Source organism: Trachemys scripta, chromosome 1 (assembly GCF_013100865.1).
Source record: "Trachemys scripta elegans isolate TJP31775 chromosome 1, CAS_Tse_1.0, whole genome shotgun sequence".
Lineage (NCBI taxonomy): Eukaryota > Metazoa > Chordata > Testudines > Emydidae > Trachemys > Trachemys scripta.
Window position 1 is genome coordinate 287,322,350 of NC_048298.1, and position 13,428 is coordinate 287,335,777.

The window sequence follows — 13,428 nt, forward strand, 5'->3', positions numbered from 1 at the left end:
TACTTAAGGCTGCCTGACACTTCCCATGATAAGACTCCGTTTTCAGTTGCTTATAACCTCAGCAGAAATTGTTCCGCTATTGCTAAGAATGAGATTAGGGAAACATATATTTTGCCCACGTTAAAAATAATTCTCATGCTGTTTCTTTGAGAAGCTGCATTGCTTCAGTGCTTTAGAGCAGGGACATAATTCAGTGCTTTGGAGCAGGGACTTGAAATTTAGCCGGGGGGGAAGGGGGTGCCCGTGGTGCTGGGGATTTTTGTTTTGCTGTTTCATGAAAAGCCAGCCAAATTTTACTGAGTGTATAAGCTCTTGAAAAATCACAGATGTCATGTGCTTAGAGGCTTAGAGTGTGGCAGTTAATTAAATTAGTTACATTCTCGAAAGACTCTGTCAGTATTCGGAATGCCCAAGCCCGTGAACGTGTGGGATGAGCAAGACTTTTCCTTGCAAGTGCTGCTCCTGGCACAGGAGGAGAGGAAGAGACAGGATTCGGATGAACGGGGTGGTAGGGTGGGGAGACTGGGGCAGAAGGGTGTGTAACCACTAACGTGGAATGGAACCCAAGATTCTTGAGTTTGACCATTCTTCTGCTGTCAGTAACTGTACACTAGCAAATAGGTCTCATCCCCCTCTAGGGTTTGTCCACATGGAGGATGACAATCTACTATTGCTGCCAGTTATTCTTAGTTCAAGTGGCAGAGATCTGTGCAGTGGATATGAAGGTTCTGACCCTGCTGATAAACCATGTGGATGTTAATATGATGCCACAAGATGGGATTTGTTTTCAGTTTGCTTTTTTAAAAACCCAGGAAATTGCAGACATCATAATGTTCATTTATCAGTTTATGTATAAAGTCAAGCATTGAAAAGTTAAGGAAATGCCAGAATTAAGGTTGCATGTTCAAATGCATTATGATAGTTTGTAATTTCCTAACTTCTACATGATTGACTTTGCAACAGTTTTATTTTCTTAATATAGTTTTTGCACAATTTTTATGAATATGGTATTGAAAACTTTAGAAACAGAATTACTGTGTCACATTTTAAGTTATGAACACGAACTAAAACCAACCAAGCAAACATACCTGGGAATAAACCATAATAGTCTTGCTTAAAATGGCAATACAAGCTTTATTTGCAGTGTGAGAGATTGTAACACAGTGCATTTAGGGTAGTATTTTTCATGGAAGAATAGTGTTCTTATCCTGGCAGATAGAAGTAGTCTATATTAAATAAGTTTTTTTCTCCTGATGTATACTGTTGAGATGGAGGCAAGAGATCCATGGAGGTAACTTTTGTCACACTTTTTTAGAGTAACACTTTCTGTACGGTAGACTTTAAGCAGTAAATGTGTCTGTTTGAAGGAGGATGCAGAAAAGCTTCTTTTCTGTTCAGTGTACATCTCTGAACCAGTATTAATGCTGAGTTTGTTCTCTGGAAGTTATCTTTTTATATGCAAGGTCAGTGTGGAAAGATCATACAATAGAAATGATGTTTGTAAAGTGCTTTGAAGAGGAAAAGCACTGGACATGCTGAGCATTGTTATGAGTCCTCGTATTTGTAACTTCTTTAGTATAACTGCATATAAACAGGTTTTTCATGAGGATCGTGACACCTCAAGACTGGTGGTTGCAGTGACACCAAAGTTACCCTGTTTCCTTGCTTTTGGGAGTTCAGAAAATTACAACTCATAGACTCATAGACTTATAGACTGAATTTACTTCTAAAAAAGTGCCTATCTTACCTTGGTCCATGGACTAGATGAAATATGTAGATGCCTAAAGATGGAGGTAGGTGCCTAGTGAGAGTTACAAACGTGCCTAAGTGAGTTAGGTGTGTAATTCCTAGGATTTTCAATAGACTTTATGCACCCAGCTTACTTAGGCCCCCAGTGGGATATACAAAAGTGCCTATCTATAGGCATCTAAATATATTTGTAAATCTGGCCCCATTTCTAATTTCAGTTGTGAGAAGAGTTTTTATATTGTACAGTATGACATTCTGACAAGTCAGCATGTTAAGATGCCTACGTGGGTTTGACTGCTGCATTTGCATTTTTTTTGGCCAAGATTGGCTAGATACACTTTTCCTTTTAAGGGCTTACTCTGTTATCTTTTATGTAGCTACAGATTCTTGTGAAATAGTTAATGTATCTCGTTTTGCTTCCCTTTTCATTTATGGCAGGCATAAGTATTATCAAGATTAAATTAGCCTCCTATTAATTGTATAAATAAATATGGAGCAGAAATCTTACACTATTGTTTTTGGAATTGCATTTGTCATGACTTGACTTTCCTTCTATTTATATCCTCAATCAAAATATACAAGAAAGGAAAAAAACTGTCTCAGACTAGAAATTTTAAGACTTTTATTTAAATGTTACTGGCTTGTTTGATATGATTTCACTTTTTGATACCAATGGAAAAATGTTTTCGCATTCTTTCAATCTAATTGTTTTAGGTTGCTGCATTGAAAGCAATGGCCAGTCAGGGAGGTCCCAAATACAATCTTTCACAGCAGCCTTGGGCACAACCAGGTATTCCTTTGCTTTACATTTTTCATTTTATTCAGAATAGTCTTATCGAGGCTCTTGTGGGATAGTATATTGGCTGATGAAGGACAGTTTGTATTAGTTCCCACTTTTCTAGAACTTGTTTTGAAAACTATTCCACTTACCCAAACAACCTTTCTAGTTATGACTTTTGAGAACATTAAAGCAATACAAAATGCATTCTGGGCTAAACCATTTCAGGAAGTAATTTGTTTTCTGTCATCCTAGGCCATGACTTTCAAAATTAGCCTAAAATGTTAGGTTCCTTAATCCATATTTAGGAACTTTTCTGATTTTCAGAGTGCCAAGCACACAACAGCTCTCTGTCGCTTTAGTTTTTGAAAATCTTGGTCAAAGTATTTTCAACAATTGTGTTAGTTTCAGTATCTAATACCAGAGAGCTTCATCTTCCATATCCTGTAGGTGACTTTCAATGTCTGAAAAACTTGAAAACATGAGTTTAATTTGTGCAGTGCATGGGTGCATTAAACAGTGTTGAAGATGTGACTGTTGAAATGCGCTTTTCATGTGATGACTATTTAATGCAAAGTGTACTTGAAAGTTACCTTGATTAGATTAAGGTAAAGCTCCTGCTTCTGTATCAAAGGGATCACTGAATATTACGTTGAGGCTTATTGTTTATAGTTTTGTAAATACATTACATTTTCAACTCTTGAGAATATGCAAAGTGGGAAGCCAACTACAAATTCCTTCATATTAAGAGCTCAAATGAGAACACTTCCTAGGAACCTTTGTTGGGTTTGAGCAGTTAATATTTTGTGATATTTACAAAAAGTAGATCTAGAAATCTGAATCTTTGTTTCATAGATCTGAACCTTTAGTTGCACTAAGTTCCTAAAATGCAAAGCCTGACACGTTTGTTTATAATTCAGTGCTGCCTCATTGCAAGTCAGACAATCTTGCTGCTAATTGGAACTCTTGGCTATAGTTTCTAGCTTATGTCTTTTGCTTTGTGATTCTGTAAATAAATGCAAATGTGAACATAGCATGTGTGCAAATGAGAACCTGTTTATCTTAAATGAAATTTCAAGAAGCACTTAGCTCATTGGGACTGTCCTACATACTATTTGCCATGCTGTCAGATTTCTCGGAGGCCGGAGAAGGGAAAGGAAAATACAAAAGCCGCAAGAGTAAAAAAATAAAGGCTGTAACCCTTTTCCCCCCAAAGTTTGTGAATATTTCCCCATGTTTTTTTCAAGCCCCTTTGAAAATGGCATTAAAAATATGTAGCAACAATATAGAAAGCATGTTTCAATCCAGCATAGCATTCCTGTGATGGCAGGCTGCATAGCCATCTCAGGCATATGGTTAGTGCTAGGTGCTCCGTCTGTCTCCATGAAGACCAGGCCTGAATGCTTTAAGGACATCTTGCAAAGTACTATTTTCTTTTCTTGGTCTGAGTATTGCCCAACCGTCACATTTCCAACTAAATAAGGAACCTCGAAGGGAGGAGTCTTGTCGAGGCTTTTTACTACTGAAGGGTGGTGACTGTGACTTTGGGGGTTCAGAGGGGTGTGGGGTGGTGATGTGCATAAAGTAGGGAAAAAATAGAGGAGATCATTTGGAACATAAACTTTCAACCAGCAGGAGCAAATATTTGTGTCTAATAATTTTAAATTTTATTTCCAGCAAAGGTCAATGATTTAGTGTCTTCCACTTATAAGACAATAAAAACCAAGCTGCCATCAATGTTACGAAGCATGTCATTATACTTGGCCAATAAGGACACTGAATTCATTTTGTTTAAGCCAATTAGGGTAAGTATTGTTAGTGTATACATCAGCATACTTTCCATAGATTGGCCAACCTTAACGTAGTTGAATAGATTCTGAAAGTGTGCTTTGTCAGCTCGTTTATTTTTTGTAGGAATGAATTAATGTAGCTGTTTCTAAGTTTCTTTATCAGATGATTATTTATTTTTCTTGTTAACTTTGACAAGATTTTCTGAATTTCTGTTGCTCTTGTCCATTACATACTCTTCTATGTTTGTTATTGTACATTAGAAATCCAGACAGTAATCATATGAAAGACACCATGCATGTAATAAGTAAGCAGTCTAGTGTATCATAAAAGGGACTGTGTAAAAATGGAACCTTATTTCACAGACCTGATGTAAGTGTTCAGAGTAAAGAAAATAAATGTACACCTCTACCCCGATATAACACGACCCAATATAACACGAATTTGGATATAACGCGGTAAAGCAGTGCTCTGGGTGGACGGGGCTGCGCACTCCGGTGGATCAAAACAAGTTTGATATAACGAACCTATAACACGATAAGATTTTTTGGCTCCCGTGGACAGCGTTATACTGGGATAGAGGTGTATATTGCTTTTACTCCTACCCAGTGTGCACAGCAAACACTATATTGAGAGAGTTGCTGGATTCTTTCTTCTTGTATATCACCAACCTTTGGTAAGTCCAGTCAGGCTATACCTGTGCAGACCGATCAAAGGCAATGAGGGTTGCCCAGGTTTAACAGAGGGCCTGTTACTGGTGAATGTGCACACACTAGAAAACCCAGCATGGTTCTTAGATGCCAGGTTAAGTGTACAGGGCTAAGTGTTAAGAACTCCCCCCGTACCCTCCCCCCCATCTTTGTTCTGGAGCACATATGATCTGGAGTAGTCACACAATAGACAAGGAAACCTCTCTATGCCATTTTTAGAGGAGAACCACTTTTAAGAGCGCAGAGTTCTACCACACACACTTCTTCATTCACTTCAGAGGCTGTTTGATACACAGGATCTTCAGTTTGTTTCATATTTGAGACAGATCTTGTGATATTCCAACACTAAATGTTTTTCTTTCCTTTATAAAGAATAATATTCAGCAAGTGTTCCAGAAACTCCATGCTTTGTTAAAGGAAGAATTTAGCAATGAAGATCTCCAGATCATAGCTTGTCCTTCAATGGAACAGGTATAAAGTGAAGCTCTTTATTTTACAGATTACTCATTTTCACATGACTAGCTCACATTTTTAAATTGACCTGCTTTTCCATTTTGCCTAATTTTTATTCATATTCCTCTTTTCTGATTCTTTGAAAATGCAGAATTAATTTGAACTCTAAACCTTGAGCAAATGCAATTGTTTAACAGCTTGTAAAAACTAATCTATTAAACTGTTTTAAAACTGAGATTAGTGATTAAGACATGCAGCGTTGGGATTTTATTGTACAAGGTCATAGCAAGGACTGTTCTGGTGAACTACACCCACTTCAGGCACCTTTCCTCTTTGGAGAAGTGATCAGATGTGCTAGGTGTGTACAAATTCTGAAGGAATTGCAAGGATCTATTTGAACTCAAGAACAACTGGAAAAATGTGGCTAATCATGGAAACTTAAACAGAATTTCAGGTTTAAGGAAGGTTTTTATCCTCAAAGATAATCAGTGTAAGGAACTCTCTGCATCAGGAGGCCCTGCATAAGCCACTCTCTTAGCGATCCCTTAGCTTTTTAAAACAAAAATGTATTGGACATCAGTGGTATCTTGGGTATAGGGGATCAGCTGGTGATTCTTGTTCACACAGTATTAAACTGTTAATCAAAAATGTGGACAGGAGGAATTTCCCCACAGGGTATTTTGACAGGGAACATGAAGTGGGAGAAGAATATTAAATTCCCCTGAAGATGGAGCAGGAATAATCTACTGGGATAAGGTGGATTTTTTCCCCACAGTAGTGAGATTTCTGTCTTTTCAGTGATGGACAATGGTGCACCAGTCTTTTGGATCTCTTTTATTCCTCCCCTTCTGGTTTATGTAAGCTAAAGTTTTCTGGGTTATTAATAATGTAAATGATTCAGATACCCCTCTTGGGTATTTTAAATTTACTTAATTGTCTATCAAATGGCTACTGCACATAACTTTCTTTTAAAATTGCATGCAGATCATAGAATATTAGGGTTGGAAGGGACCTCAGGAGGTCATCTAGTCCAACCCCCTGCTCAAATTAGGGCTAAACCCCAGACAGATTTTTGCCCCAGATCCCTAAATGGCCCCCTCAAGGATTGAGCTCATAACCCTGGGTTTAGCAGGCCAATGCTCAAACCACTGAGCTATCCCTCCCTCAGATTTATTAGAAGCCGTGTTGACACAATAGATTGTAACAGCTGGAAGAGCTAGTTTGTCAAGTCATCGATTGCATAGTAGGAGTCTGTAAGTTAGCTAGAACTGGTGATTGCACTTTTTGACCAATATTCTTATAATTGTTCTCTTGGTTCCTCTAAATCCTTGGAGATTTGTAGAATGTTTGTTTAGATGCTCAAACAGCATAAGTCTGCTCCTGACCTTGGATGATGGTAACAACACAATAGCTAACATATACTTTCATTTTGCCTTTCAGGTGAACCTACTTTTGTCAATGTCTAAATAGCCCAACAGTCAGGCCATTTGAGGTAAATTTCAGTGGTATGCCAGGCAGCGAAGGGGACATGAAGTCATTTGCCAGAAGTAAATAAAGGATTTACACTGGGATCCGTCAAGGCATCAGCTTTAATACTCCCCGGGCTGCTTAATACTGATTTACAGAAGAATTGAGTTCTACAAGTTGTTTCAAGTACGGCAGTTTTTTCTTTCCTAAAACTTAAGGGAACAAACTCGCTGAAGATTTTTATCCAAGCTCAGTTTCTGCCTTGCCATCAGATGTAAACACGTCTCAGATTGAAATGCTAAGACTTAAATATATTTAAGACCTTATATCTTTTCCTTTTATGAAGAAGATGTGTGTGCAGTAAAAGAACCAGCAATTTCCTGGGACACACTGAAGATAAATGACAGGAAATCAAAGTTGAAAAAAGTCAGTGTGCACTGTGTTTGAATGGGATGGTGACCTGAGTGTCAAATGTTGCTGCAGCTTCGTTTTGACAGGCACACTCATTTTTCTCAACCCTCTGAAGAATCTTCTTAGTCCACAATACATTTGAAGAACATAGTTCAAAGTATATTAATTTGTGAAAACTGTCTTGTTTCCCTTGAATTTCAGAATGTTCTGCAATATTTGATGCCATGTATTTTGGGTGCCTGTAATGATTAATAGCAGTGAGCACGGACACCTGTACTTTGATATACTGGAGAGTTCTAAGTGAAGAATCTTTAAATTAGAGTTCTGACCATGTTATGAAATGAATATATGGGGTTTGCAGTGGAAAGCTGTGCAATATAATTGTTAATGTTTGTGAGGGGGAACTATCCATGTACTAAAGGCTTTATGGCAAAGGTAAGGCTTAGCATTAAAGTTTTCAGGTACTTAAGGTTTCAGGTTAAGGGTTTTTATTTTTTCTGACTTAAGGTTGAGCAGTGCAGCCACATTGTCAGAAGTGAGTGCTAAGATGCTGTAGGCCAGGGAAAGGGGCTCAAAGAGCAGCTCCTGGTGGCAAAGCTGTGACTATGGAATTTGTGGAGTACTGGTTCGGTGGAGTAAAGATGTGTAAAGGAGAAGTGATGATGAGTGAATACAAAAGCACCTTTGTAAGTTAGGGTCATGAAAGAAGTACCTGCTGATCAGTAAACTATGCATATGTGTAACATCTGATTATGGTCAGCGTGCAATGAATGATTGATACACAACATTGCTATGTTCCCTTTCAGAAGGCTAAGTGCTTAAACACTTGTCCATAAACTGGATGAAACACTGAAAATGGTTTTAGAGTGTCTTTAATGCCCTTATTGTATAGATATGTGGAAGGCAAGATAGCAATTTAAATGGCAGATTTTTACTTATTCTCTAGCTTGCACGTTGTAGAAATTTTACATATTTTTGGTAACTTGATTTAACAGTTTTGCTGTTACAGATCAGCTGACTGGATACTAAAATGGCAAGTTTTAAAGCCACCATGAGCAGCATTATAGCAGACACTCTGGGGTATGGAAATGGTACTTACAGGATCTCATGCAACTTTTTGAAATTAACTAAGGAACTAACAAGGAAGAGAACATACCCCTTCCCTTTACCTATTCAAGAACATAGGCTGTAAAATACTGTCCAATGCCTTGTAATATATGTACATTTGGTCTTTTTATAGTGTTTTACAAAAGAGTGCATGATTGCTGTACAGAGTTAGGACTGAATTAATTGTACAGAAATGGTCTGAAGGGTAAAATATTATGTTATCTTGTGTTTTGAATCTTTTCACTTCTAAAATACTCAGAGCTCTAGCACAGCTGATTTAAAAGATTACAAGAGCAATCAGTTTATTCAGCCTGTTTGGTAAATGAAGATTTGTTTAAACATGTACAGTTTCAGATATTTACATATACAATAGTGTAAATAATTTCAAAAGATTAATTTAAAGTGCTTTATATGATCTGACTAGACATTTGCTGTTTTTAATGTTTTTTTTTTTAATAAAAATTTTGCTTCTTATTTTGGTCCCTGAGTAAAGCTTTGTGTGTATTTGAGACTTGTCTGACAAGATAACTGTAATGGCAAACCAATAAATATCCTGCAGGCATGTACGGTGCTTCATTAAGAAAGACAAGATCTATTTTGTTGTTAGCAGTAAGAGCACTGACTTTATCTGGCACAGACAGATGTATCACTGAGTACGGAGTGTGCAGCTAATTGTGTTAAATTCATCTCTTTATAGTCATAATAAAAGTAAATTTGTATTTTCTTTACTCATGAAGGATCTTGTGTGACTAAATGGTCTCTTCACTGCAATTTTATTATAGGGAAGAAGCCAAGGTTGTAATATTTTAACTAATTGGCTTTTGCTAAGAGTAAACTTGGGAGCTGATGGCAGAACGCACAAGTATTATTCAGCCCTTGTTTTATATGATGGCTTTTCTTGTTGCCTAGCTACTTGCTGGCTCATCTATCTGTCCTTTGTCATTACGTATTGAATGTATTGTTCTTCTGGTGTTCAGTCCTGTAGGAATGTTCCTTCCAGACTGTTGTGGTTTTTTCCTTGTAAATACAATATAAACTTCCCATGTATCCCTTGGCTTTGACAGTGGCATTTGAATTAACTATTTTTAAAAGAATCCTGTTTTCCCTAATCTAATTTGTAGAATTCAAGTGGTTTAATTGTCATGCAGTGGTGCCTCATAGCAGTTGCTTCTTGATCACTCTCCTGGACACACAAAACATAATGAAGAGGCAGGGTCCTAACACCTGTTTGAATTATACCATACAAAATTAAATTGAGTGAATAACTAAGTGGCACCCAAAGAAGTCTTTTGGACACTATTATTTATTTGTATTGAGTCTCGGTCCAGTTTCCACATCCGACCCAATTGCTAATATAATAGTGAAAATCATAGGGGCACCCTTTTTGTCCAAGCCAAGAAGTTTCAAACAGGAGGAATGATGTGGGGACAACATAAAACACACTCAGTTTATGGAAGGAATATTTATTAGATAAGTAAATTTTTTTTCTAAGTTTATAAAATTCTGTAACATGTCATGCCTTCCTAGGTACACTGGATGTAAACATTAAAACAGCCATAAAGAATAAGCGGAATGAATTTATAAAGAACGTCATGCCACATGAACATGATCACCTTTTAATACATTTACTGAACTAGTGAATGAAGTACATCTAAGATCTGAATTCTGGTACATCATTGGATAGCATCTTGAAATTTTAGTTGGGAAAAACTAATTGAAATTGATTTGGTTATGAGTGCTGCCATGTGGATGGAAAGCTAGCTGAAAGACTAAAGAAAGTAGTGATGACTAATAAAGGGACCTAGAGAGGTAGAAATATTGTCAGGAAATAATAAAATGAATCTGAACCTGTTAAAATGCAAGCTACTGTAGCTGGGGGAAATATGAAACCCAGGTATTCAAGGGGAGAGAAATCTGGCATGCAGTAACATAAAGAGGCCAAGTTTGATAATAGTGAATTAGGTATGAGCTGGTACTGTGAAATGGTAGGGGGGAAAAAGCTTAGGCTGTATGCACAGAGACCATATGTTATGGAGAATAGTGAACGTATAGTCCCTTTTCATTCAGTACCAGTCAGACCACTCCTAGAATATACTCCATTCAGGTCTGGGCACTTCAAGAAAATTGTAGACAAACCGAAGGCCTTTCAGAGAAGAGCAAAAGAATCATGAAGACTGAAGAGAGTGACTTACAAGGACAGACTGAAATAATAGTGGTGCCCAACTGTTTCATTTAAGAAAACCAGTTCACAGAGGAAAAAAATTCTTAGCTCCATTTCTTTGATTAACTTGTAGTTTCGGTTACGCTCTGTGGCAGAGCCCCATTCTCTTCACCCTGTTTCACTGAAGGACACAGGTAGAGGCTTCAAATAAAAACACACCAGCCAGCTTGTTCAACACCAACCCTTGTCGCTCAGGCTACTTCATTGTTAACCCCCTGGAATGATCACTGTGATAAGAATTAGAGAGAGTTCATACCACACAAGGCTCTTCATCCACAATCTTTTACTTTCATTCATATTCATACCCTTCCCCTTTAGTAACCAAGAGGGGTGTTTTGTTGCACTATACACATGCTGCTTATTCATCCCACAATGAATTTCTGGGCTGAAATGCTGGGCAAGGCATGCTCACTGGGTCATGCAACAGGCACTGATTGACATAGGCTCCCACCAAACTTAAGGTTACCCCATTGTCCTTTCTCCTACTTATAAGAACCACCTTCTCATTCTATCAAACTAGTGCACATGTATTGGTCTATCCGTAGGAATATACAATCCACTGCATATTTTCAAATGTGCTGTTTAGTGCCATAGATGCTCTACATTGGAATACAGCTAAACACTTATGACATGCTTGAAAATGAGTTTTATTGTTTTCACCATGAACTGCTCATGTAATCTTACTTGACTAGAGAGACCTCTAACATTGCAACACCCAGAGTGTCTACTGGGCAAGAATTTTTCTACGTCTCCATTTCAGCAGTTTACGCAGCTGTGCTAGAACAAGAGGCAATCCCTGAATTTTGTTTAATGGCGTGCGCTGCAGGTCTCGTAACACTTTCTTCATTTTGGCTAGGAGGTTGTTGATCTGAATGCTTTTGGAGTGCAGGAGTAGTCCCAGTTGGCTTTCTGTTGGTTTAAGTAAGTGGAGCGTGGCTGTGTCTTTCAACTGCAAAATAGTCAATGTAAAGAGAACTTAATCTTCCGAGCCAACCGAAAAGGCCACATGATTAATACTTAGAGTCCCATTGCAGAATATCAGAAAATGCTGCACTATCAGTCTCATGCAATGTGTTTACAGTGAGCTTTTATTTAAACCATATTAAATCTTCACCTGTAAACTGAAAAACCTAAAATAGTTATACACCTTGAAGCTGTGTCTCTAGTAGCCCAAGTGAGATAGGGGTTATTTGCCACAGAAAGTAAATTAAACTCTTCACACCTGTTTACTGTGAAATCCTCCTGGTGCATCCTTTGTTCACTGAAAATAATCCCACAATGCGTCGTTCTGAGACACCCGTTATCAGGGCGTGCACAAGAAATGCATTTTGATTTTATTTGATGTCACATTCTGGAGTAATTTCTACAAAGCCAAGCAAACCCTATTTAAAAGTCTAAGGAAGGACCAACAGTGTCCCTGGGTCCTTCAAACAGGAACTGAGTAAAGTTGAGTGAACATAGGTGGAACTAATCCCTCCGTCTCCAATTTGTCTTTCTCCCACAAGCTAAATATTTAAAAAGATGTGTGGGGGGATGGTGTAGTGGGACTTTCAGCTGTGCAGTAATCAATACAGCAGCTGAAGAAAAGTCTTGGGACTTGTGGTCTCCAGCTTTCTGTTTATGGGTGTGAACTTGGATCTTCCCACTTCAAAGCCGCGGGACACCCGCCACTTTAGCTAAAAGATTTCCATAGCTGCTAGCAATGTAAGAACAATGGTAAAGAGCTGAGTAGTTCTGTTTTCATCCAGCAGAGGGCACTGATATACACATGTTTGCCTGCAAGTTCACTACCCTATTATTAAGCTAAGTTCAGCAGGAGAGCTAGCTGGTCAGGAACCAGAATTTCCATTTCATTGGATTAGTTCTGAATTGGAACAAAAACCATTTAAGTTTCCTTAAAAACAGTTTCTTGCAAAACAGGATTTCTGGGGGAGAGGGAGAAATTAGTTTCAGGTTAATTGAAACATTTTGTTTAGAGAAAATCAAAACTTTTGTTTCAATTGACTTATTTTCTATAATACATTTCAAAATGAAAAGTAATTTTGAAACAGAATATTTTGATTTTTTTTTGTTCTGAAAATGTTAAAATGGAATGTTTTAACCTTATCAAAATGCTTTTTATTTCTTTTCTGAATTGAAATTTCATCAGAATCAGGCCTGTAGGAAGTTTCAATTTTGCCAAAACAGCATTTTCTGACAGAAAAACGCTCCAGTGTACAGTTTTCAGTTTGCTCTGTTCAGCAGCAATTGCAGATGTGGAATAAACTTACTAAATAGTCAGGAAGGATTTTTAACAAAGGACACTACCAGGACTCCAGAAAATGTCACATCTCAGTCGCGCCATTTCTATGAAGAAGTTAATGCCCTGTCCATTGGGACAATTTAGTCCTATTAATTGGTAAATAAGAAATGGATATGTAATGCTGATGCTTAGTCTTGAGAACTTACCTTTAGCCTAGTCCCCATGTTGAAATAGATGCAGTTTTGTTGTTTAGTAAATGATAAGTAAATTTGCTCCTGAGTCACAATTTTAATCCTGATATAAATGTTTAGTTTCATGCAGATGGACTGGAAAGGAGGTGCATGAACATGATGGCTGAAGTCCTGCCAACTCCAGTGCTTCTGTCTTCTTCCTTTCTTATCAAAGTAGGAGCCAGTGAGGTGATCCAGATTCAGCCTAGAGAAAGAGTCTGAGTTAAGGCACGCAGAGGACAAAGTGCACACTGCCTGGGGAATATAAAGAA

At 37.8% G+C, this 13,428-nt stretch overlaps 2 protein-coding genes across 6 annotated transcripts in view; one reads left to right on the top strand and one right to left on the bottom strand.

The window, feature by feature from the left end:
* Positions 1–9,199, top strand: part of COG3 (component of oligomeric golgi complex 3) — a 48,791-nt gene extending 39,592 nt beyond the window's left edge. For all 3 annotated transcript variants that reach the window (XM_034758458.1, XM_034758457.1, XM_034758459.1), the window contains 4 exons: positions 2,464–2,539; positions 4,205–4,332; positions 5,398–5,496; positions 6,919–9,199. In XM_034758458.1, the coding sequence (XP_034614349.1) occupies positions 2,464–2,539; positions 4,205–4,332; positions 5,398–5,496; positions 6,919–6,948 (333 nt within the window). In that variant the 3' untranslated portion in view covers positions 6,949–9,199. The remainder of the gene's footprint in view (positions 1–2,463; positions 2,540–4,204; positions 4,333–5,397; positions 5,497–6,918) is intronic.
* A 722-nt stretch (positions 9,200–9,921) lies between these two features.
* Positions 9,922–13,428, bottom strand: part of ERICH6B (glutamate rich 6B) — a 66,651-nt gene continuing 63,144 nt past the window's right edge. For all 3 annotated transcript variants that reach the window (XM_034758462.1, XM_034758461.1, XM_034758460.1), the window contains 2 exons: positions 13,133–13,361; positions 9,922–11,633 (listed from right to left, as the gene is read on the bottom strand). In XM_034758462.1, coding sequence (XP_034614353.1) covers positions 11,409–11,633; positions 13,133–13,361 — 454 coding nt within the window. In that variant the 3' untranslated portion in view covers positions 9,922–11,408. The remainder of the gene's footprint in view (positions 11,634–13,132; positions 13,362–13,428) is intronic.